General features: G+C 42.5%; 1 protein-coding gene across 4 annotated transcripts in view; it reads left to right on the top strand.

Annotated features, from left to right (window-relative positions):
• The window catches only part of Arhgap10 (Rho GTPase activating protein 10), a 272,186-nt gene that overhangs the window by 230,791 nt on the left and 17,585 nt on the right, over positions 1-23,810 (top strand). For all 4 annotated transcript variants that reach the window (XM_027410549.1, XM_027410551.1, XM_027410548.1 and 1 more), the window contains one exon: positions 13,332-13,491. In XM_027410549.1, the coding sequence (XP_027266350.1) occupies positions 13,332-13,491 (160 nt within the window). The remainder of the gene's footprint in view (positions 1-13,331; positions 13,492-23,810) is intronic.

Below are 23,810 nucleotides of genomic sequence, written 5' to 3'. Positions count from 1 at the left end.
ATCATACAGCTCATTCCCTCATCAGCTTTTCTCAGTGTATAATTTTGGTGTATTTTAGTTGTTCAATGACTTTTTAAGGCAAATATTGTGATCAGTTTTTTTTATTTGTGTTTTGAAAAAAATTAAAATAGTACATCACTTCTCCTCTTCCATTTCCTCCTTCCAACCCCTCCATGTTTCCTCCATTGGGAGTAGGAATAAATGTATTATGGCAACTTCATTCTGTCTGTTCATGCCTTGATATTTTAGTTTGCATTTGGGACGTTGACTTTCCTCTTAGTGTATGATTGTTTTGAGAAGAGGTACAGACCTTGATATAGTCTTGTTTTTATACTTTTGGGATTAGAGGGTGGGGGTGGCTTTCTCCTTGAGTGGAAGTCCCATTCCTAAAGGTGATTTCAGATACAGAAATGCCATTACCAGTGAGAGTGAATTATTTTCCCATAGCTGCTGTCACCAGCTGCTGTGTTACTGAGCTCTGCTATGGTTTCCTTTTTGGCTTCCCTTATTTCTTGAGCAAAATGACATGAAAATCGCAGTGTCTGGCCTCCTAGGCATCAGTTCTTTAATTTGCAGTGTAACTAAGATGGAGGTAAGTGGCATTGTGGTTAGGGGTGGTTGGACTAGAGCCTCAGGCCTTGCACACAGCAAAGCATGTGCTGGGCTCGCGCCTGCATCCCCAGCCCAGGCCTCTGTCTTTGACCCTGTCTCCTTAAGTACCTGTATTACTGCCCTTTGGCTTTGGCCTCTCAAGTATTCGAGATTACAGATGTGTGCCATCGCAGCAGGCAACTGTCCCTTGAGTCTCACAGTTAGTTTTCTTCCTGTAGTGGACATCAGTTAGGGCTAGGTTTTTTTTCCACACTTCTCTTTTCTAACATAAGATGAAAGTTCCTGAATAAAGTAGTTTTCTGTCAGTGTTCATTTTGAAGTAAAGTTGAATTTGAATTTTCTACAAAGACAATTGGTTCATTCATATCTTAATAGCATCTATTGTCAAACTGAGTTTTCCAACCTAGCTTAAAAAAAAAAAACAACCAAGTGTCTAGTTAAGGAATGGGGTGTGTGTTTACACATACTTTTCCAGTTAAGGGAAAATAACATGAAGTTAATACAACTTCTCTGGTATAGATTGATGAAAGTAGAATAAATATCTGGCCTCAGAACTGTGAAAGAAAAAAATTTTAATTTTTGTCTTGCTTCTAACAAAGATCTTACATATAGATCATACAATGCATTTGCTGCTCTTGACAGAGTGTCATAAAGACAATATGCCACTGTTGCCATGTCAGTTTCATTTGACTAGCATATGGGAGGCTATAAGAAGAGCATAGATTGTCTTTGCTTGTGCGGTATTAATTGGGTTTTAGATCTGCTGTGCTCCTTTCCAGTCATACGACATATAGCTTTCCACTGGGTGCTTCTCTTTCCTTTGTGTGTTACAGTTACATGTAGAATAGGTCAAAGGAATCCTGATGCTCTGGCCACCCTGACTCTGGGATGAGCTGTGAAAAGAGCAGCTTCACTTTTTGGACAACTAGGGAATATGCAACTTGGAAGAAAACAGTATTAGCTGAGTGTGTGTGTGTGTGTGTGTGTGTGTGTGTGTGTGTGTGTGTGTGTGTGTACATACATGTCTGTATGTTGAGGTGGTGTAAGTATTAACAGACCCTAATGTCCCCTTTGAAGCTATAGCAAGTCTCAGGAAGCCATTCTAGAGACACATTCCGTACTCAGAATTGGAGGTGAGAAGTGTCTCACCGTGCACAGAATGCACACAGTGGATGGGAACCAGCCAATGTGTTGCTGTACTTTCAGGACCTGGGTACCAGCCAATGTGTTGCTGTACTTTCAGGACCTGGGTACCAGCCAATGTGTTGCTGTACTTTCAGGACCTGGGTACCAGCCAATGTGTTGCTGTACTTTCAGGATCTGGGTAGGAAAGGTGAAGCATGTGTGGCTTGTGTAAGGGCATGTCCTCGTTACAGTGCAGGGTTTCAGTTGAAACTGATGGAGGATGACAGTTGCAAGGTGTCATTTCCTGAGTGTCACTAGTACACATGGGATTGTATTGACTGTGTATCAGGAAGTGGCGTTGCCTGGTCCACTGACCCCTACTTTATCTGTCCTTCTATTTAGGAAGGATGTTAGTGACACCCCTTGCCCTCTGTTGATCTTGAAATTGAGTTGCTGATCCACATCCCGTCTTTTGTATGTACTGGCTGTATTTGCTCCACCAACAGGACAGGTTTAACTGTATGTAGCCCATCTCCACATTTGGTGTTCAACAGGACATTTTTATTTATGGTGTCATGTAGAGTAGTATTTTGAGCTGGGAAAGAAGAAATGTACAATTTGTCATATTATAGTTTGGGTAAAATCCACCAACCCAGACCTTATTTTAATAAACTAGAAATTATGTCAAAACATAAGAGATGAGTTCCTGACTCTAAGTCCCATAACTCTTTCCAATGTCCTCTGTGTGTCTGTGGTACAGTGTGGTAGCTGCTTGTGAGTGGCCCTCTGAACCATGGGAAATATAGGCTAGCATTATGGCTTGCTGGGGAAGTCCACTTAATTTGTATTGAAGCCACTTTTAAAAATAAAACTAAAAATAAAACATTTAATATTGAGTTTTGAATCTATGTCTGTATGTGTAGAGGAAGTTGCTAGATACTAGTTCACTTGGAGACTTTTTTCTTCGCAAGCTTTATATATTAATAAGCAATGAAAGTAATATTTAAGGATATTAGCTTTTTACTTATATAATAGCTTGTGTTTATTACAGTGTGTAATAATCCCTGTTACATGAGTCCATTAAAGTAAAGGTGCCAGCTATATTCAAGTGTATTCTATGATGACTGTTCTTTGGCTAGCAGTATTTGGGAAGATCTGTTGGCATAAAATGTTACTTTCTAATAAGATATAAATTCATTATTTATTTGTTTAAAGCTATAGTTTTTTGTTATTTTTTAACCTTGCCTTAGAAATTTTTGTATGAAATATATTTTTATTGTCATTGAGTTCTAAGTATTTCTTAATAGCTTTTTTAGTAACTATATTTAGTTTGCTGACATGGGAATTGTAAAGTACAGTATTTTGTTACAAAGTATAGATTGTCTTGCGATTCTCATCTGCTTTAAAAAGGATAATTTACAAATTTTTCAATTGGTCTTTGTGGTTATTTGAACGAGGGCACCCTCTACAGGTTAATATGTTTAAATGTTGGTCCCTAGTTGGTAGAACTCTTTGGGAAGTATGAGGAGGTGTGGCCTTGTTGGATTTGTGTCACTGGACATGTACTTTGAGGTTTCAAAAATTCATGCCATTCTCAGTTCCCTTTTCTCTTCTTCGCACCTGCTTCTTTCCCTCTCTCCCTTTCCCTTTTCTTTGCCTCTTCCCTCTCTCCCTCCCCCTTGCGGTTTTATCAACATGTCAGTCCTCAGCTACTGCCCCAGTGCCATGCATTCTTGCCTGCATGCTGCCTTGCTCCTTCCCTCCATGATGGCCGTGGACTCACCCTCTGAAACTAAGCATGCCCTAATGGAACGCTTTCTTTTACAAGCTGCCTTGGTCTTAGTGTCTTTTCACAGCAATAGGAAAGTAACTGAGATAGTATTTAAGATTTTATGGCCTTCATTCAAAAATATTTTATGTGCTGTTGAGAATATTATCCTCTATTTGCTCCAAGTTGTGTGTGTTATGTCTGTGGTGGCGGTGGTGGGCTGTAGGAGTCTCCTTGTACATTGATTCCAGGTCTTTTCTTTTTCTTGCTACATGTTGGGGTCTGAGTGTTGACTTTTCTGTTTTCTCTGTAGCATGTGGTTGGTTGCTTGAGGTTTTATGGTTTTATTTCATTGTTTGATCATGTCCTTGATCTTTGTTAAGTGACCTTCTGTCATTACCTTTCTTTGGGGTCCTAGTTACCTAGTATAACCACCCTTTCTTCTTGCATTTCCAACCTTGTCTTTTTCGTCTTAAGCTTGCTTCTTTAAGTCATCATAAAGCTTGATTTAAGAAATGTGCTTGGAGAGTCACTCTCTTTTAATAGGCAAGTTTAATCCATTTTATATAATTATCATTATGTGATAATTTCTGTCACTGTATATTTTTCATTTAACGCATTTCTTTAAGAAAGCAAGTGGGCTTCTACTGTTTTCTGTGCTCCTGATGGTAGTCCTCTGACTTTTTGTTTCTAGAGTGGTTCTTATTCTTTGAGTCACACACTCTTATTTCTCTGTTGAGTCCTTAACTATCTACATTTTTGCCTCCACAACCAGTAAGACAGTCTCATTCCCCAGCTTTTTTGGTATTTCCTGGAATGCGTTTTGAATTTTTTGTTTTTGTTGTTACTCCCTTCCCATTTCCTTTATGAATGGCAACAGTAGACACTACTAAGTTAGTTGCAAATCTCTCTGTTGCTTCTCTTGATAAAGTCTTGAAGAATTTCTTTATGAGAATAGCCAGTATATGGTTCTCTGAGTGTCAGGCCTTTAGGGATTTGTTATGTCTCATGACATTTTATTATGTCATCACATTTTGAAATACAGTTGGAATTCTTTTCCCTTGATTCTTTGAAGTCTTTCTGGATTCTGTTGTGTACACAAATGCTGTTGAGAATTCTGTATTATATTGACTTTTATGTTTTGTGTTCTTTATATTAGCGTAGGATTTGGTTTTGTTCCTTGTATCTGATAGTCTTCAATTATGCAGCCGTGCCTTACATTTATGGTTTTCTTTATTTTCTAGTTTGCTGTTTTTGAGTCTATTAGGTTTAGGTCTTCTGTAATTTCTTTAATTTTTAGGAATGTGTCATCACTTTTTAAAGCTTCTCTTCCTCCAGGTTTATTTCTTCTCCCAGAACCTAGATATTGGTGACTCTCCTTCTGTTTTCTGTATTATGCATCTCAAAATCATTGCCTTTTTGTATTTTCTGAATATGCTGACTGTAGTTATTCTTGCTCAGCTGTACCCCAGTACCTGACAGAAGTAAGGGAAGGATTATTTGTTTGGGCTCATAATTTTGGAGGGTTGGGTCCTTAGTTGATTAGCCCTGTATGTCTGAGCAGAGCATCATGGTGGTTCCAGCATGTGGCAGAGGACAGATACTCATATCATGGGGATCCAGGAAGCAGGCAATGAGTCAGAAAGGAGCCAAAGATATGTCCCTGACAGCCTGCCCCAGTTACCTACTTCTTCTCTAGGAACTCCCTCCCAACATTCTCAAAACCTCCCAAAATAGTGCCACTAACTGGGCATCAAGTTCTCAAACATTAGCCTGTGTTGGCATCTTTTATATCCAAACCATAACACTATCTTAATTCTCCCTTTGTTCTTAGCTCATGTCTGTCCATTCATATGAAGCAGCATGCTCTGGGTGTCCTGGCAACCGTGCGTTAGATCCTTTCTTTCGTCCTCTCTCCTTTTTCCTCTCTTTCCTCACTTCAGCTGTTGATTCAGTTTATCTCAGTGCTTCACTTAGAGCGAAGTTTATTGCTTGCATACAGGTGACAAAAATGTAGACAGTCAAATCCAGTTAGTTCCTCAGGTCAGCGGACACTTAGCCACAGAGTGTTTGTTCATGTTTAATGTGGAGAGCTTCATACTGCTCAAGGCATGGTGGGTCACAGGTTTTGAGAAACCACAGGATCTGAGCATTGCCTGGTTTTCTGGGCCCGGTAGGTCCCTGCACCATTGGCCTTTGGCTTATGCTTCCATTGACCTTTGAGTAGGTCATTTCCCTCTGTTGCAGGTTTGATCTTTTTGTTGTTTCTAGGCATATGTAGGAAGAGAGGACGATTTTCATTTAAAGTGTCTTGGCTAGAAACTCCCTTATTGGGCTTTATCAGAAAAGTGTAGCTATGTCGTTGAGGGTGCAGTTACTTAGTTCTCAGCAAATCTTTCTGATCCTAGAGATCAGCCATTTGATAATTGGAAGTCTCTGAGGATATGGACCCTGCAGTGGCAGCCTACAACTGTCTTTGAACTAACCAAATGTGTGACTGTGAGGCTTGTATAAATTAAAGCTAAACAGTAAGTCAGTATTCTCATTTCTTTCTTTTCTTCTGTTTTCTGTCCTCTCCCATTTGTTCTTTGTTAATATGCAAGCCAGGTATTTAAGAATGAGGAACCTGGCCATCTTGTGTGACCAGGCAAGACTTTCAGGGTAGGGATTGGGATGTGCTGGGGTAAGGATGGCACAAAGATTGTGGGAGTGGCCAACTAATGCCTGATCCAGCCTGAGGCCCATGCTACCAGAGTGAGCCCACCCCTGACACTGCCCGGAGCACCAGGACCCAGAGGTTGGACGGCCCAGAGACCTTAGATAGAACCAAATATGATTGGAGAGGAAAAAATGTCAATGGAATGATGCCTAACAATATTGTGCTGTGCTCATAGATTGGTGCCTACCCCATTTGTCATCAGAGAGGCTTCATCCAGTAACTGGTGGAGACAGATGCAGACCCACAGCCAAACATTAGTCTGAGCTCAGGGAATTGTGCCAAAGAGAGGGAAGAAGTATTGTAGCAGACACAGGAGTCAAGGACATAACAAGAAAGTCTACAGAATCAACTAATTTGGGTTCATAGGAGCTCCCAGAGACCTAACCAACAATGAGGGAGCCTACATAGGACTGACCTAGCCCCTACGCATATATGGGATAGTTGTGTGGCTTGGTCCACTTATGGAACTCCTAACAGTGAGGGCGGCTGTCTTTGACTCTTTTACTGGCTTTTGGGACCTTACTCCTCATACTAGTTTGCTTTGCCCAGCCTTAATACCTGGGGAGGTGTTTAGTCTTACTGTAATTTGATTTGACATATTTTGTAGATGTCTATGGAGGCCGGCCCTTTCTGAGTAGAGGAGGAGTCAATGGGTGGTGGTGGGGACGCTAGAAGGAGAAGAGGGAGGGGAAACTGCAGCTGGGATGTAAAGTAAATAATGAAAGGTATAGGAAGAAAAGAATGAGGACCACGGAAGGGCCTTGCTCCTGCAGAGAACCCATTCCCAGCCTTTGCAGAACTGCAGAGGCTTTGTAGGGATCTGTGTCATGACAGCATTTGAGTCTGAGTGGGGGAAGAGCTGAGAAGGAACTCGGGGAATGGTCTGTACTGACAGGAAGACGATGAAAATGGAGGCATGAGAGTTAAGGTAGTGCAGAGCCCTGCTCATTCACACATGATGAACAGGGAGGACAGCTGGCCATCATTAGAACAGGAAGGTCACAGGAATAAGAGCTTAGCAGAATGTGAAGTTAATTACTGTCCGGTGTTAGCTGTAGTATTGCCGTTAGGTCTCAAGTTTTCCCTTCTTGATCTATTTCCTGCCAATCTCTGTGTTTTGTTGATTATGAAGGTAAAGTGTTGTTCACGTCCTCAAGCTCATGATCAAATCATATTTGTGACTCATTCGGTGTGCTGGCTAAATGTGAGTAAGACACAAGCTGGAGTCATCAGAGAGGAGGGACCTCAACTTAGCAAATGCCTCCATGAGATGGGCTGTGAAGCCTGCAGGCCGTTTTCACAACTCCCTGTTCTTAATCCTAGGCACAGAGTGCACACAAATGCCAGTAGTGATTGACTACTCTTTACTACATTTCCCAGAATTCTCCTCAACTCCTAGTCCTACAGAACTTGCTTCCCTATTGGCCAACAGTACTTTATTTATCAACCAATAAGACAAACATATATAGAAGCACTTCCCCCATCAATGGGGAGGCCCAGACATTGCGGGTGGGGCCATCCCTGGGCTGGTGGTCCTGGGCTCTATAAGCAGGCTGAGCAAGCTGTGGGGAACAAGCCAGTAAGCAGCTCCCTCCACAGCCTCTGTATTGGCTCCTGCTTCCAGGGGCCTACCCTTTGAGTTCCTGTCCTGACTGCCTTCAGTGATGAACAGTGATATGGAAGTGTAAGATTAAAAAAAAAAAAAAAAACCTTTCTCTCCAACTTGCTTTTGGTCATGGTGTTTCATCTCAGCAATAGAAACCCGACTAAGACCCTGCTACAGCACTTACCCAGCATGTAAGATCCCAGCTCGGTCCTCAGTCTTGCAAGAAAACAATAATAAATCAGACTCAATAGTGCAATGCATGCTCCTCTGGCATGCCTTTCTGTCTAGTTTTGCAGGGAATTTCTGAGTCACTTTCTTACCCTCACTTGTCTTCTCTGAGCTCTGCTGACTGCAATGCCTGGATGTCTTCTGCATCCATTCTCTGTACATGTTGCCCCCTATAATTCCTGAAGGGACATCTCTCTAGCTGCAGGTGAATCCAGATGACCCAGTATTGCACACAGAGTCCTGTTTTCTTCCTCTGTCCCCATACTCCTGCCAAATCCAGCTGTTTCACAGCTTTGAAAACTGCTAAGCTCTCAATTGTCTCTCAACCTTGATGCTTCTTTATCAGAGCAAGCCTCAATTCTTTGAAAGTCTGGCAATAATCTCTCCTTATTTCTGTTGCATGTCTCCCACATGTCTTCCAGCCCTCTGTGTTAGGTTTTGAAACTCGTTATTTCTAAGTCTCAGACCCCTTAGAAAGTCTCATTATGCAAATGTCACCTTTGCTCTGTTTATTGTCACCTGTCTTCAGTGTTAACCTGTGAGCACCTTTGGGCTGGGGACTGATGCTATAACTGTAAAGCCTCATCCCTGATGTGCCTGGTGAGTAGTCAGAAGGGCAGGGCATTGGAGATGCTAGTGGTTTAGAAGGGAGGAGCTGAGAAGTGGAAACCACTAGCTGGCTTTGTGAAATACATTGAAAAATCTAGATCCTCTATTCTCTGCTCACTCTTGGAGCCTGTGGCTTTCATACCCATGGTATTTCTTGTAACTGAGCATCCATTGCATTTCCCCAAGTTTTACCTAGCAACACAGAGTGCCTGTAAATGATTATCAAGCCTGAGACATGTATGATGGAAGTTGGGTGGCAGGCTAGATTGGGTCTTGAAATAATATGCAGCAGCAAAATGCCAATGGATGGTGCTTTGGTTGAGAGAGGAGAGTGCAGACAGGGGTTGGCAAGTTGTAGGTGGAGGTCAGGCTTATGCTGGTTGTGGCCTGTTGTCTTCTGTATTGGTGATTGTTTTAAACAAAAACTGTTTAGTACCATAGTTTGCTCTTTTTATTCACTGGACTACTTGCAGATGCCCATTAAAGGGTGGCTGAGACCCGAGGGTAAAGGTTGCTGTAGATGTAGTTTCTGTCCTGCCTCATCCTGCAGCCGTGTAGTCCCAAATAAACACACAAAGACTTATATTAATTATAAAGTATTTGGCCTATGGCACAGGCTTCTTATTGGCTAGCTCTCTCTTAATTATTAACCCATATATATTAATCTACATATCTCCTCATGGTTTTAGCCCTATGGTGATGCTCGGGTCTCTTGCTTCCTCAGCAGCTACAAGGCATCTTGCTGGAAACTTGCTCTTTGGGTTCCTCTTCCCAGCCTTCTCCTAGTCTGGTAGCCCCACCTATCTTCCTGCCTGGCTACATCCTGTCTGTTCATTGGCCAAAACAGCTGTATTCATCAACCAATAAGAGAAACATATGTTCACAACATACAGAAGGACATCCCCATCAGCTTTCGTTACTAAAGAAGTGAGAGATGAAATGACCAGAGCGGGGCTGTGGCTGTGGCCCTCTGGTAGAATGCTTGCATGATATGCATACTCAATTATAAATTAATCTCACAATGTCTCAAACACTGGCTTTAGAAAGCACTGAATACACGGGTTTAGGAGATATCCCAATAACTAAATTACTTGCAAACATGATAATCTGACTTCTACCCAGAACACACACTGAAAACAAATCTGGGCATGATGGTATATGCTTGTAATTGCAGAGCAGAGGAGGTGGAGATGGGGATTCCTGTGGCTTGCTGACCAACCAGCATAGACTACTGATAAATTTCAGGCCAGTTAGCAACCCTGTATCAAAGGAAAAAAGGGTGTCTGAGCATAACACCTGGGACTGACCTCTGTCTTCCACATGCAGATATATTGATAACCCACACTATTAGGAGAGGTTGTGAACTGGAGTTTGGGAAATGGTTATAAGCCTGACTGTTGATGGACATAATGGGTGTGATTTTTGTTCCTCCTTGTACACAGTGATTCTTGTCCAGCAGACAGACTCACTCATTCCTGAATGGAGCCTGGGAGAGGATTTTGTATGTTGAAGAAGTAATGTGAGGTGTCTTCGTTTGATCAGTCTGTAAACATATTCCCATCTACCATGTCACTCTCACCTGAGGGCTCAGACTGCCACTTTTTGGCAGACTGGAAGATAGTGCTCTTAATAGAATGTGACTCAGCATGCTGAGTGACAGTTTGTGCTGTGTCAGTCTGCCTGGGGAAAGGACCAGAGGCACTGTAAATGAACTGCTTGGTGGTGGTTTTAAGGTAACGTTAGACCTCTGCTCTCGGGCTCCCGAAACCTGCTTCTCATATGAGTCACAAGGGAAGCTGGTCCCAGACTCTCCACAGTTGCTTTTGCTGTGTTAGGCACTACCTTGGAGTCAGTGAGTGAGCATGGAAGAATGACAGTCTAGGATTTAGCCTGAGGGAGCCAGGAAACCAGCTGTGTATGTCCCTCTCACCAGGAGTTGCCAAATTGAGTTCTTGTAGTTGAGCTTGAATTGGCTACCTGTCCTAAAGGTAGGTTGATGCTGAGGGTGTTTTAATGATTGTTGTGGCCATATCCCTGTCAAGAAGCCACCTAAGGAGTGAGATGAGTTCTTTGGATTTACAGCTGGAGGGATACATAGTCCATCCGGGTAGTACCTGGTTAGATTCATTGCATCCCCTGTCAGGAAGCATGACATGAGAGGACAGGAAGTAGGACTGGACTATAAAAACCTCAAGAGCAGCTCCTAGTGGCCCATTTCCTCCAGCAAGGCTCCACCTTTTAAAGGCTATTATATAACCTTTCAAGACAGCTTCAAACACACAAATCTATTTGTGTGGGGGGTGCATTTCACACGTAAGCCATAGAAATTGTCTTTGAGCCCCCTCTTATTGATCTTGTATGTAGTCTAGGCTGACTTGAACTCACTATGTAGCCCAGGTTGGATGTCTACATGAAATTCTGCAGCCTTCAAGCCCCTGGAGTCCTGACCTCGAAGTTGAGCACAGCACACCCAGCTGAGGCCGTCTCAGTGTTATGGAGTGGTAATTCACAGTGACTGAGAGACACAGTTTGTACTAGTGCCGAAAAGAACTGGAGTTGAGCTTTCTAAGCACAGGAAGAGGTAGTTGTGCTTTCAAAGGGAACTCCATTCTAAAAAGAATCGAAACAATGTTCTAACAGTCGGTTTGGTTTACTTGCCTCTAAGTTGGCCCTAGTGATAGGATTGAATTTCTCCAATTACAAACATGTTTGTGCTGAAGGACTATCAACAGAGTTACTTAGCTGAAAGATAAATTAAGCATTAGTTCTAGAATGTGTTTGTGACTAGGACAGGACAAGACTTTTCAAGGAGGCACAGTCCAGGGAGAGCATCCATTTAAAGTTGGTCACTGAGTCCATGCATGCTCCTCCTTTTCTACAGGCTGCTTCTCTGTTGCTGGGTCTCCCAGGCATCTCTCTCCAGTACATTATTTCTGGTGCCCACTTCCCTAGTGGAGCATTTCTGGATCTCACTTTTAAGACACTTAGCCTTGGTTCTGAGTTGGGTTGGGAGTCAGTAAGATTTATTTTCTGTTCTCAGTTTTCAAGACTAGCACCTCAGGGTCTAGTCTGGACTAAGTTTTCAAGACTAGCATCCCAGGGTGTAGTATGCTCAGGGCCTAGAATTTGTCTTGTTTCATTTTGGGAGGAATTACATTTTTTATGAAATGGTTTTCTAAGAGTGAGTTGTTTTTTGACCCTGGCATTTGTGTGCACTCTGTGCCTAGGATTAAGAACAGGGAGTTGTGACATCTCAGTACACTTGGAACTTTTGTTGGCTGAGGTTGTGGACCCCCATTTGCTATGGTGGCAGTGTTGGGCAACTGTTCTGACCCATTGCCTGGAAAATCAAGGCCAAGTTAGTGCTGTGTCCACAGAACTGCTTTCTCCACAAATCACCTTTGGGGGAGAGTGTCAATCTTAAGTTCTTTGGGGCAAAAAGAGCAAAGCTCTACCTGGGTCCTTTCCACTGTGTTTTGTAGAAGCTGGAACATCATGAAAGCAAGAAGGCCAGTTGAGGAAAACAGGTGCTTTGCCAGATTTCTTCTGTCTTTTGCATTTCTATACAAACTGATAATACATATAGATAATTATAAAATGGCATAAATTACACCTCATTTAGGACCTGATTTTGGTTGTGGTACTTCGGGGACCCAACACTGTGCTGTCTCCTCAGTGTTCATGTGGGAATGGAAACTCCTTCATGTCTGAATATTAATAAGTGGGCCCATTAGAAATCATAGTCCCATGTAGCAGCTCAAAATGCTAGTTCTTTTTATCCTGCACTCAGTGTGAAAGAGCAGGTGATAATAGCATAAGGGGTTGGGCGCTACATGGCTGTTGTGCTACCCTGGGCTGTCCCTAATGTTGTCATTGGCTTGTATCTGGGTTCTTTGTAGGTTGAGCATGCATCATGACTGCATGCATGGTGTTTGTTTTCTTTTCTTCACTCTTAGTCAGCTTTCTGTTACCGTAATAAATACTTACGATATACCAACTCATTTAGAGAGAAGGATTACTTTGGTTCACAGTTTTAGAGACTTTAGGCCATGACTGATTGGGTCCGATTGTTTTTGGGCTTGTGGGAGGCAATAGGTAGAGACAGTTGTTACCTCTTGCCTACCAAGTAATGAGGGGTTGGGAATCCCAAAGTCCCCTTTAGGAACATACCTCCAGTGACTAAGTAAACATTTTACAAGGTTGTACTTCTTAAGGCTTTCACCACTTTCCAGTAGTGCCGTTAGCTGGAAGCCAGGCTATTAGCTGATTGGTCTTCAGGGACATTCCATATCTAAACTGTAATAAGCTCTTGAGTGTCTTCCTTATGAAAGAAGGAAGGAAGGAAGGAAGGAAGGAAGGAAGGAAGGAAGGAAGGAAGGAAGGAAGGTGGGTGGAGGGTGGAAGGGAGGAAGAGAAAGGAAGGGAGAGATGAAGGAAAAAGGAAGGAAGGAAGGAGGGATGGAGGAAGGAAGGAGAAAGGGAGGAAGGAGGAAGGAATAAATCCACAGGTGCAAACCTTCAAAGGCAGGGAATCTACATACTCTCCGGCTGAATTATAAATATAATTTTGAAATAATATGACTGACTGATAAATAATGTCATGTAATTACCAGAGTTATTTGTTTTTCTTCTCTGTTTGAAATCCAGTGCTCTTTTCCCTCTAGGTGATAGTCCCAGCCCTGTCAAGGAGGACACCCCCACCAGCAGTCAGGATTCATTGTCCACTCCATCTCCCACAACTTCAGCTGCCCATGGACCTTCTGGACCAGACGGAAACCACCTTGCAGCAGATGGAGGGCACTGTGGAGACTGGACAGCTACTACGTAAGTTGTTGTCCTTTGGTGTTCTGCTGAAGGAAGGGAAGCCATCACTGTTTTGGCCAGGAAGCATTGAAGCCATTAGATCTGAGGACGCAAGCTAATTGGTGGGAGCTCCCCAAGGGAGAAGTGCAAAGCAAAATGTTTGTTGAGTAATGTCTTTCCGTTTCCAGGCTGGAGGGGAAGGGTGTGGTTTCCAGTCTGGTCAAGTTCAGTCTGTGGTAGTTTGGGGTCATGGGAAAGAAGTTTGCTACTCCTCTTCTCTGCATTAGTTTTGCAAACACAGCAAGGTGAGGTTGTTCGAACTGTGCTGGGTTGTCTCTGGAAACTGTCCTTGAGCGGTGATTCAGGTAGGTGAGTCTTTGGTTGTTACCAGGCTAATGTTATATTTCACTTCATAGCACCCTGCTAATGGGGACATGGTAACTGACATCTGATTTCTTCTCTTTTGCTTTAATGCCAAGCTTGTGTAGATCAGTCAGGTTCACTGCAGCAACTGAAAGTCTTGAGCTTGTTTGAATCCTTAGGGTTTTCTCTTACAGTGTGGATGGAGCCTGAGGATCCACTGCAGAGCAGGGGGTACTGAGCCTGCAGAGGGCGTCTGAGTGCTCACAGAGAACAGTTCTATGAATAGTTATAAGACCTTACTTGATTCGTCAATCGAATACATCCAAAATGTATTTACAATTCACCCAGAGAGCATTAAAACTTTTAAGCTAAAACTTCTTAAAACAGATTATAGATACTGATGCCTCTGACCCTAGCCGGGCATTCTTGGGACTTTAAAAGGATTGGAAAGTGTTCCTCACAGTACTTGGCTTTTTATAGCCTCAGCTGGATTCATATGAAATCATTATGATCCTATTAAGTATTAAGAGAGGATGGGAGGAATTTGGCATGCTGAAATTTTGGGGTGACCTGAAGGTATTGAAAAGCTGACCTAAAATCAGTGTGAAAATCCCAAGTTTGGATTCATGCTCTAGAGGTAGGTGTGTGTGTGTGTGTGTGTGTGTGTGTGTGTGTGTGTGAGAGAGAGAGAGAGAGAGAGAGAGAGAGAGAGAGAGAGAGAGAGAGAGAGAGAGAGAGAGAGAGAGAGAGAGAGAATGCATGAGGAGTGTACCTATGTACCTCATCCAAGATTATTTTAATTTTCTGTGTGAGATTATATGTTCTGGACTTAAATCATGGGTACTAAAATATGCTTGTCACCTTTAACTATACATCAGCAATAAAAGTTCCCTTTGACATTGCCATGGTATCCAGTGCCTAATTCTGGCTACACTCGAGTTGGAATTAGTCTGTGTGCTCTTTAGTGAAATCCACATCCCTAGTCATTTCCTTCAGTAAGTGCATATTGGAGTCAGTGGAGAACAGTTTAGTTAGCCATTGTTCTTCCATAGTAGCTCTGCAGGAAAGTGACATTATGAGCCATGGGATAGCTGTTGCTCAATTCATGACACATTTGGGCCCAAAACAGAAAGAACTTGATGTGTTTGGTCATAAATCAAATGAGGAGTGAATCCCCCAGCTTCCTATTCATACACATTTGAAAATGTCACAAAAAGTACCCCAGCCTTGAGAGCTAAAACAGGAGGGGTGGGAAGCAGTGGATGCAAGCAGGGAAAGATTTTGTTGTAATGGAAGCTTGCATCCTACTTGAAGTCTTGATTTTTTTTCCTTCTTGTGTTGTACAGGAAATATATCTGGGTTTTTATAAGTAGCAGAGTACTTCCAGTGTGTGTTTGAGAGGATTTGTTTAAGCAGGGAGGTAGCCCAGTCATTAAAGTATTTGCTGTAAGTGTGAGGACCTAGGCTCAGTACCCAGAATCCGCATCAAAAGCTAGGTGCTGCAGTACAGAGGGAAAGCTACCTGGGGTGTGCTGGCCAGTCACCCAGGCCAGTGAAAACAGACTCAGCAAAAGCAAGAATACGATTTCTGAGAGAAGCACCTAACTCTTGGCTTTCACATGTTTACATGTGTATGCATGTGCAGAGTGTGCGCGTGCACACACACACACACACAGTTTACTGGTTTCTGTAAGCTCATATTATCTTTGATATATGGACTAATGCCCCTCAAATGGGCATACTTCAGAAACACCTTACACCCCAAGCTGGGCATGTGGCTCAGTGGTAGAACTTGTGCTTAGCAGGCTCTGTTTATTTTACAAAACAGTTTTTAAAAAGTTCTCCCACTGTTCTGGGCCATACCCCACAGCTCAGGCTGGTTCAGTGGGCCTGAGAAGGACCTGGAAAGCTTGTGTTCCTAACATAATCTCAGGGGATGGGTGGAAGCGGTGACCTGGACTTCTGGGCCTCTTTCTCTGTTCTTGTCTGTGTTGCTTTAGGCTGTCCCAAGTTAAGTAGTAGGTTCTCTCTGTTTTGTTAAGGTTTTTTTTTTTTTTTTATTTCACAAAATGGTTATATGTATTTATTGTATATAATAGCATGACAAGTCAGTATGTCTTTAAAATGTTTTACATCAACTCAGACTATATTTATCAACTCATACATTATCAGTGAGGGTGGGGTTCCAAATGTTCTTCACTGGCTGTCCTGGGATATGCAGCTGGGGAGTTACCCTGCTGTGCTGTACGTAGAAGTTAGGCCTCTTTAGCACCTGCTCTTTGAATAGTTCTTGACATCACTCCCCTCCCCCAGCTTCTAGTCATGCTGTTTTGTCTACTTGTGTGAGAGCACTGTTTTTGGCATCCATGTATTAATGAGAATATTTTTTAAGTTCTAGACTGGCACATTCACTGGTTTCCCAGTGGCCTGCATGTCTCTTGCACACTTGTTTTTCCTGCTTTAGAAAGCTCTGCCTGTCTGCTCCAGGCAGCCTGAGCTGTCTTCAGGGTCTAGTTTAATCTACACATAAGAAAATCAGAGCCTTCTCTTGATCATCTTCACTTGGCATTAACACAATCGGGCCTCTGACTATTAGTTAATACCTATCCTTTTATTTCACACTTATGTGGTATGTGAGTGTATAATCGTTACCAAGCTTGATCATAGAATTCTCACTATGGCCCAGCTTGTATCAGTCTCACACTACAGGGGCTATTTATTCTGGACTGATACCTCTGGGGGCTGTAATTGGAGCCATCTGAATAGCCTCAGGTCCATCCCTGAGTGGGGGTGCGTGGACCTGGAAACTCCTAGCTACCCAACAGCGAAAAAGACCAGACACAGGCATCTTGTCATTTCAGGAGGGCTCTCAGTCCCTGCTAGAAACTGGAGTCTCCGGTTTACTTTAGCATCCTCCTAAATAGCTTTCCAACAGTGGAGGTGACTGCATAAGGCATCTACTATCTGTATATACCTGTTATCAAGTTATTCTTTTAATTCAAGAGTCATCTAACCAAGTCTCTAGGCACATAAAGTTCTCAGCACAGGTGCAGGCACACTCAGGGCCTAGGTCTGTTGTAATGCAAACTAGGAGACATTCTCCACTGAGACAAATCCATCTATCACCAATTTAGTCAGCATCTGCAAGACAATGGGAGAATCAGGCTAAAATGGAGCAGAGGTTTGGACCCATTGAAACTTTATAATTGATAATTTTTGGTTCCCAACACACTAACAGGAACTGGATCTTATACTCCATGGACCTTTTTGTGCTGTTGATGTAGTTATTAGTAAATATTTCATTTCCCATGCTAATTATCATTTCTTTATAAAAAGGTTCTTTTAAAGACCCTGTTTCCATCTGTATACCATCATATTGAAAGACCCCACCCCCACCCCCCAGTGGCTCAGGCCCCCAGGATGTCATCCCAGGACTGTGGCGACCCCAGTCACCAGGCAGAGGCGAAAGCTTGATGGAAACAGCAAGAGGCTTTATTGTAGTTATTTAATGAGCTAACCCCATTAGCTTGGGCCTTTCATACATCCACATGGCGGGTAACTGGGGAAAATAACCTGAGATGCCATGGTACCAAGATCTTATAGGGCAGCATAAAGGGAGTGTCTAGGGAGTATGCACAGGCTCAGGATTGGTGTGCCTCCAGGCTTGGAGAGCTTGCCTTGTGTTGATTGGTCAACTGGTTGTTATGGCCCATAGGCCCTCCCAGGGTGGTTGCTATGCTCTGCATGTCATTGCTGTGCACTTGTCCGTAAAGCACACCCAGAGCCATAAAGCATATCACCACCAGCTAACTTCTGATTGGTTCCTTGCCACGAGGCAGGCATCTGACCTCCTAGTGACCAAGGCAAGGTTATGGCGAGCACGTGTTAGACTGTCATGGCTGCCAAAACAAAGAGCTGGTCCCTTCTTCTTCTTCTTTTTTTTTTTTTTCAATTGCACTGTGTGCTTTTTTTTTCCCATTCATTTATTTAGCTCATAAATAAAGTCATGCACAATTATGATACAGAATACAGTATGTTCACAATGGCATGGCTAAATTAAACCAATTAACATGTTATATCACACATATTCATCATTTTTGTTTTGAGAACACTTAAAGTATACTATCTCACAACTTTTAAAATATAGCATATTGTTATCAACCATATTTATCATGCTCTCAGTAGACCTCAAGACTTCACAGAGTCCATGCCTCTTGTCCAACTGCAGTTTTATATCCTTAAACCAATCGTTTCCCCATTGTTAAAAGACCCACATTGAAGCTTAATAGCCACAATTCTGCACTCTATTCCCATAAGTTCATCATTTCTAGGTTACACATAAAATTGAAATTGTGTGACATTTGTCTTCCAGTGTGTCACTTATTTTTTTTTTTTTTGGCAAGCATATAACTTTACTACTTACTAAAGATGAAATCAAATTTGCATGCACAGGTGAGCACTCACTGAAACACCTTGGATTCATCACATATTTGAGTTTCAATTAGCATATATTTATATTTATATAAAAACAGCAATAATGGCAATATGTTATGCATCAATAGCAGCAACAGCTTTTCCAGGTTCTGCAGTCATTTGAACAAAATTGTAGAGACATCAGCACACTCCATTTAAAAAAAACAAAACAAACAAAAACAAACAAACAACAACAAAAAAAGTAAAAAACAAAATCCCAGAAAACAGCACAGTTCTGTTATTCTTGTGGTACTTGGCACCATTTTTTTTTTTTTTAATTAGCTTCTCAGTCATCATCTGGTAGGAAACCATTCTGAGCAACATCATTAAAAACAGCTCTGATAAAGCATGGTCACTACTATGTATCATAAAGCAGGTCCACATATGAGTGAGTACATATCATGTTTGTCTTTTTGTGATTGGGTTACCTTGCTCAGAATGGTTTCTTCGAGTTCCATCCATTTTCAAGACTGTAAATTTCAAGACTCCATTGTTTTTTTCTTTTGAGTAGTACTCCATTGTGTAAATGTACCACATTTTCTCTATCCATTCTTCAGTTGAGGGGCATCTAGGCTTCTTCCAGTTTCTGGCTATTACAAATAATGCTGCTATGAACATGGTTGAACAGATGTCCTTGTTATATGAATGTGCTTCTTTTGGGTATATGCTGATCTTGTGGTAGACTCATTCCCATTTTCTTGAGGAGTCACCATACTGATTTCCACAGTGGCTGTACAAGTTGGCACTCCCACCAGCAGTGGAGGAGTGTTCCCCTTTCTCCACATCCTCTCCAGCATAAACTGTCATTGGTATTTTTGATTTTAGAGCTGGTCCCTTCAATATATCTCTTTGTTAAGTCTGGTGTCTGTCCTTCCTTATGGAGAAAGATGGGAACCACTTGCTGCAGGCATTCCACATCATTCATTAGCCTTTGTGTTTTTTCTTTATAGCGTTTTCCTTTGCATTTGTAAATTTAGTTGCATTATCATTTCTTATGTGTTGTTCTCCATTTCTACACATCAGCTGTGCAGTACTGACTGTAGTAGGCTCTTACTAATTGCTGACCAAGTTTCTTTTAAACCAAAGTTTCTGTGGGGCATTAAAAACTCAACACCAAGCTTTAAAAGGGGTTTCCAGCTAGGGTGTTGAATGTACTTTCCAGAACTAGCCCTTATCCCCATCCTGACATCTTCATGTGGACCTCTTTATGTGGATCACATAGGACCTCTTTGTGCTGTTATACACAATGCCTTACCCACAGCCACTGCAAGGCAGATTAACAGAGGAAAACCCGCAGCAGCTGTGATTCAGACCTGGGCAGTGTGTAAATGCAGCCATGGCCTCGCAGGTGGAAAACAATGCATCAGAATTAGATTTCCTGGGCTTCTGCTGATGTGTACAACTTGTGGGCATTTTCCCTGAAGTCAGTCAATCCAAAACTATTACTTACCTGTACACTGTGAGGTGATGGGTGGCTTCATTGCCAGTGAAGAATTGCTGGCTCAGACTCCTTGGAGGACATGACATCATAGGTCAAGGTATTTCAAATGTTCTAAAGTCATTTTCCCCCAATAAAGTAGTTTTCTCTAAACAGGTTTTCTTCTATTGTAATTGATGGAGCCAGGTCCTTGACAAGTAATCCTTTTAGGCTCCTACACAGAGGAAAATCTCTTTTAAGAAATGCCAGGCATTCCTCTCTGCTTTCTCACTGGCTTGCTAATGAAGAGACAAGGCCACCTATGCTGCTGTACTCCAGATGACAGTGTCCCATGGTGGCTCTTTCCTGCCTGGGTATGTTGGTACCTGTGGTGCCTCTCACCTTGGGCACTAGCAAGTCTCCAGAGCAGGGAATGCTTCCTGCATGCTGAGACACTGGTTTTGGCTGTTGGGGATGGTAAAATATTTTTTAAACAGTATATGCTTTTAACTATTGAGCCATCTCTTCATCTCGCCTTTGAAGAATACTTTATTCTTTGAGGATATCCTATAGTGAATTTTGATCATTTATACCACCTCCTCCAACTCCTGCCAGATCTTCTCTTCATTTCCTAGTATTATGTGCTCCCGAAAACAAACAAGAAACCATCAAGTCCTATTTGTGCTATTCTCTTAGGTGTGTGGCCATCCACTGGAATATGGTTGACCTACTAGGACCTACATCCTTAAAGCAAATTGACTGTCCTTATCCCAGCAGCAATCCATAGCCAGTAGTTCAACTAAGGGTGGGGCTGTAAGTAGTTCATGCTGTTATTTTGTCTTAGCTAGGTCTCATGTATGGTGTCGCAGTTGCTGGGAGGTCATCTGAGCAGTTGCCTCTGTGTTTCCTCTTAGTCATCCACTGCCTGCTACTCACTTTCTACTCTGTCCTCCACAGTGACCTCTGAGCCTTGTGGGAGTGGGAAGCAGTTGATACAGGGGTCTTAGTGGGGATAAACTTCCACAGTCCCTTGATAGTTGTGGGTTCAGCCTACCATGTTTGTTCTTAATGAAATAATGAGATATTTTCATTTTTTCTTAATAAAATAATAAACTTTTTAAAAATTGGGCAAATCAGGGTTTCTCAGAGACAACTAGTTGGCATTTCAAATTCCTTGACTGTTGTTGGCCAGGACTGTATTTCATCAAAGTGAACAACTTTGTTGGAGATATGAAAATACTCCTTGGGTATGATGTGTGGTTTAATATACTACAAAAATCCATGAATGATGGATTATCTGAAGTTCAGAAAAAAGAATCATTTCATAGCAGATCTCTGAAAAATGAGCACGCATGCAGAAGCTGCCTACGTCACAGGCTGACTTTGTCCTTGCTTTCTCTCCCTTTGCCTTCCCAGCCTCCCCTGATGCCAGTGTAAGTGCTCACTCTGCTTAGCTTGCTTTGCTTAGTTTGAACTTGTTACTTGTTTTATGCGGTGCTGAGGATTCACCCATTGCCTGGCACATGCAAAGAAAGCCACCTACTGCTGAGTGAGAAGCCCCTGCCCCATCAGCATGTGCCCTAATCCTTGTTAGACCAGGCCAGTCAGTTTTTCCTAGTTGGTACTATACTTACTATACTACATTTACCATTATGTTGTGGGCATTGTTTCTAAAGAAAATAGATTTCTTTTTCACACTTGTATTCTTGGTCACAATTAAACGTTCATTGTGAGGATGTTGTGTAAGTTTAGAAAGACACTGGGGAGTGATGGTTCTCTTAGTCAACAGATTGCCCATTTCAAGATGTCCAGTGGCCAGGCAGTGGTGGTACAAACCTTCAGTCCCAGCACTTGGGAGGCAGAGACAGGTGGATCTCTGTGAGTTCGAGGCCAGCCTGGTCTACAGAGGGAGTTCCAGGACATCCAGGGCTACACAGAGAAATCCTGTTTCAAAACAAAACAAAACAAAAAAAGTCCAGTGTCTTTTTTGTCTAGTGGGGAGATTGTTTGTTTTTGTGTTAAACACAGAAGCTTATCTATGCTTGTCCATACCTTAGTCCTGGTTATAAAAATCTGGGTGAGGACATACTGTCCAGTGTTGGCCATTGTGAAGAATGGATTAGGTCACCCCACTGGATGGATTCACAGAGGCTGTTCTGAAGAGTGTCAACTCTGAGGAAGAGCTGGTGGGAGCACAGTGCTCTGCTATGATTGTGAGCACCTATGACCCATAGAGAGAGCACCGACTCCACGGTACACCATGTGGCTGTGGCTTATAATTACCTGTGGGGAATAAACTCTTACATGTGGCCACTGTACATTCATTATCTAGCACCTTACCTGAAACTTGCAGCAGAGGCTACAATAAGTGCTCCACCACCCTTAGGAGGGCTGAGGGACTTGAAATGTTAATGACTGAAAGAGCAGTATCTGTAATCTTTTTCTAAGGAATGTGTAACTTGTCTCCCATTAACTTTAGTGAAGCCAATCACAGGGCCCTCATCTGTGGTTACCAACCAATCATAAATGTCTGTCCATAGCCCTTTGCAAGTATAACATATCCGATGTAGTTCCTTGCTTGGGTGGTTTTGATAATTGCATTGTGTGTGGCTCGTAGGTATACCTAATTCATGTCTTTCTGCTCTGCTTAACTGCACATTCTAAAACTTGGCAGTTTTCTTTTAAATCAGAATGTTGTTTACCCATAGAGCTTTAAATCCCCAGGATGGAAAGTTGACCTCTGAAATAAAGACACATGTTTAAATTTTGTAGTAGTATTTTTACTGCTTAAGACTCCAAAGAATTAGTAAGTCATATATTAAATCTTGTTTGACTTTGATTTTCCTTGAGTTTTATTGTTTTTTGTTGGCTAAAGATTTTTCTTGCTTGATGCCATTGTTGGATTATTGTAATTTCCTGCCTGTGGATTGGTTGTCTGTGACTCCAGAGTAAACAATGTAGGGACTCATTGGCCTTCTCTCATAGCAGGGATACAGCTTTGCCTGGAAAAGCATTGATTTGAGTCACAGAGGCCTGGATTTGCACCCCCTTTCTTCTTCCAAAGGTCTTAGAAAAGATCGTGTAACTTACTCAAGCAAACTGAGCTTTGCAAGATTATCCATAAATGTCAAGGGAAAGCACCTGCCCTTCCACAGTAGCAAGCTTTCAAGAGAAAGCTGAGAACTTAGTATGATCTTCTTCAACGGGGCCCCAACTTCCCATTCTGTTAGTTTCATAATCTTCCCACTATAGTGGGAAATTACCAATATGGAGTCAGGTAGAAATATAAGGGTATTTAATAGGGAAAAGCCTTACTTACAGAGCGACCTAGCCAGCTGGTGTGGCGGCGGTCTGTACGCAAGCCCAAAAGAGAAACCCAAAGAGAAAACGCAGTCCCCTTCAAGTCTCGCTCTACGTCACCCTGACCATGCCCTCTCAAGCTTGGTCAGGCACATCTGAGGCCAGCCCCTAAGTAGGCGTGGCTACAGCTTCCCCTGCCCTTCCACGGTAGCAAGCTTTCGAGACACCACAGTTAACCAGCCCAGTTATTGCTCTCCTGGGAGTTCCAGGCAGCCACCTGCTGGGAATTTGCCTCCCTGAGAATTTAGTATGATCTTCTTCAACTGGGCCCCAACTTTCCATTCTGTTGGTTTCATAATCTTCCCACCAAGTAGCTCGGGGAGATGACCTCTGTACCCTTGGAACAATTCTGTTGTATTACTCAACAGTCCCAGAGGACTGAGTTCAACTCCTCCCCCAGCCTTGATGTTTGGGAATCTCTGAGAAAAGTCATGTGTCACATGGCTGCCCGAGTCTCAGCCTAACCTATCAGTTATTTGGTGCATAATGAGTGATGGAATTGTCACAGTAAGCTTTGTGAGTAACCACAGCACTTTTCTTTTTAGAGTCACTGTGTGTCCCCCTGAGCTATTCATGGCCTTGTTTGTATGTAGGTCTCCTGTTAGGTAGTTGCTATTTTCTACACAGGAATTGAGCTGGTAGAAGCAGTCTCATCGGGACCCTGTTGGGCTGCAACCCCTAGCCTCTAACAGCCTGCAATTTTCTGAAATGAAGCTTCAGTTCCTTT

Source organism: Cricetulus griseus, chromosome 3 (assembly GCF_003668045.3).
Source record: "Cricetulus griseus strain 17A/GY chromosome 3, alternate assembly CriGri-PICRH-1.0, whole genome shotgun sequence".
NCBI classification, from domain to species: Eukaryota; Metazoa; Chordata; class Mammalia; order Rodentia; family Cricetidae; genus Cricetulus; species Cricetulus griseus.
This window is presented reverse-complemented; position numbering and strand designations above follow the sequence as displayed.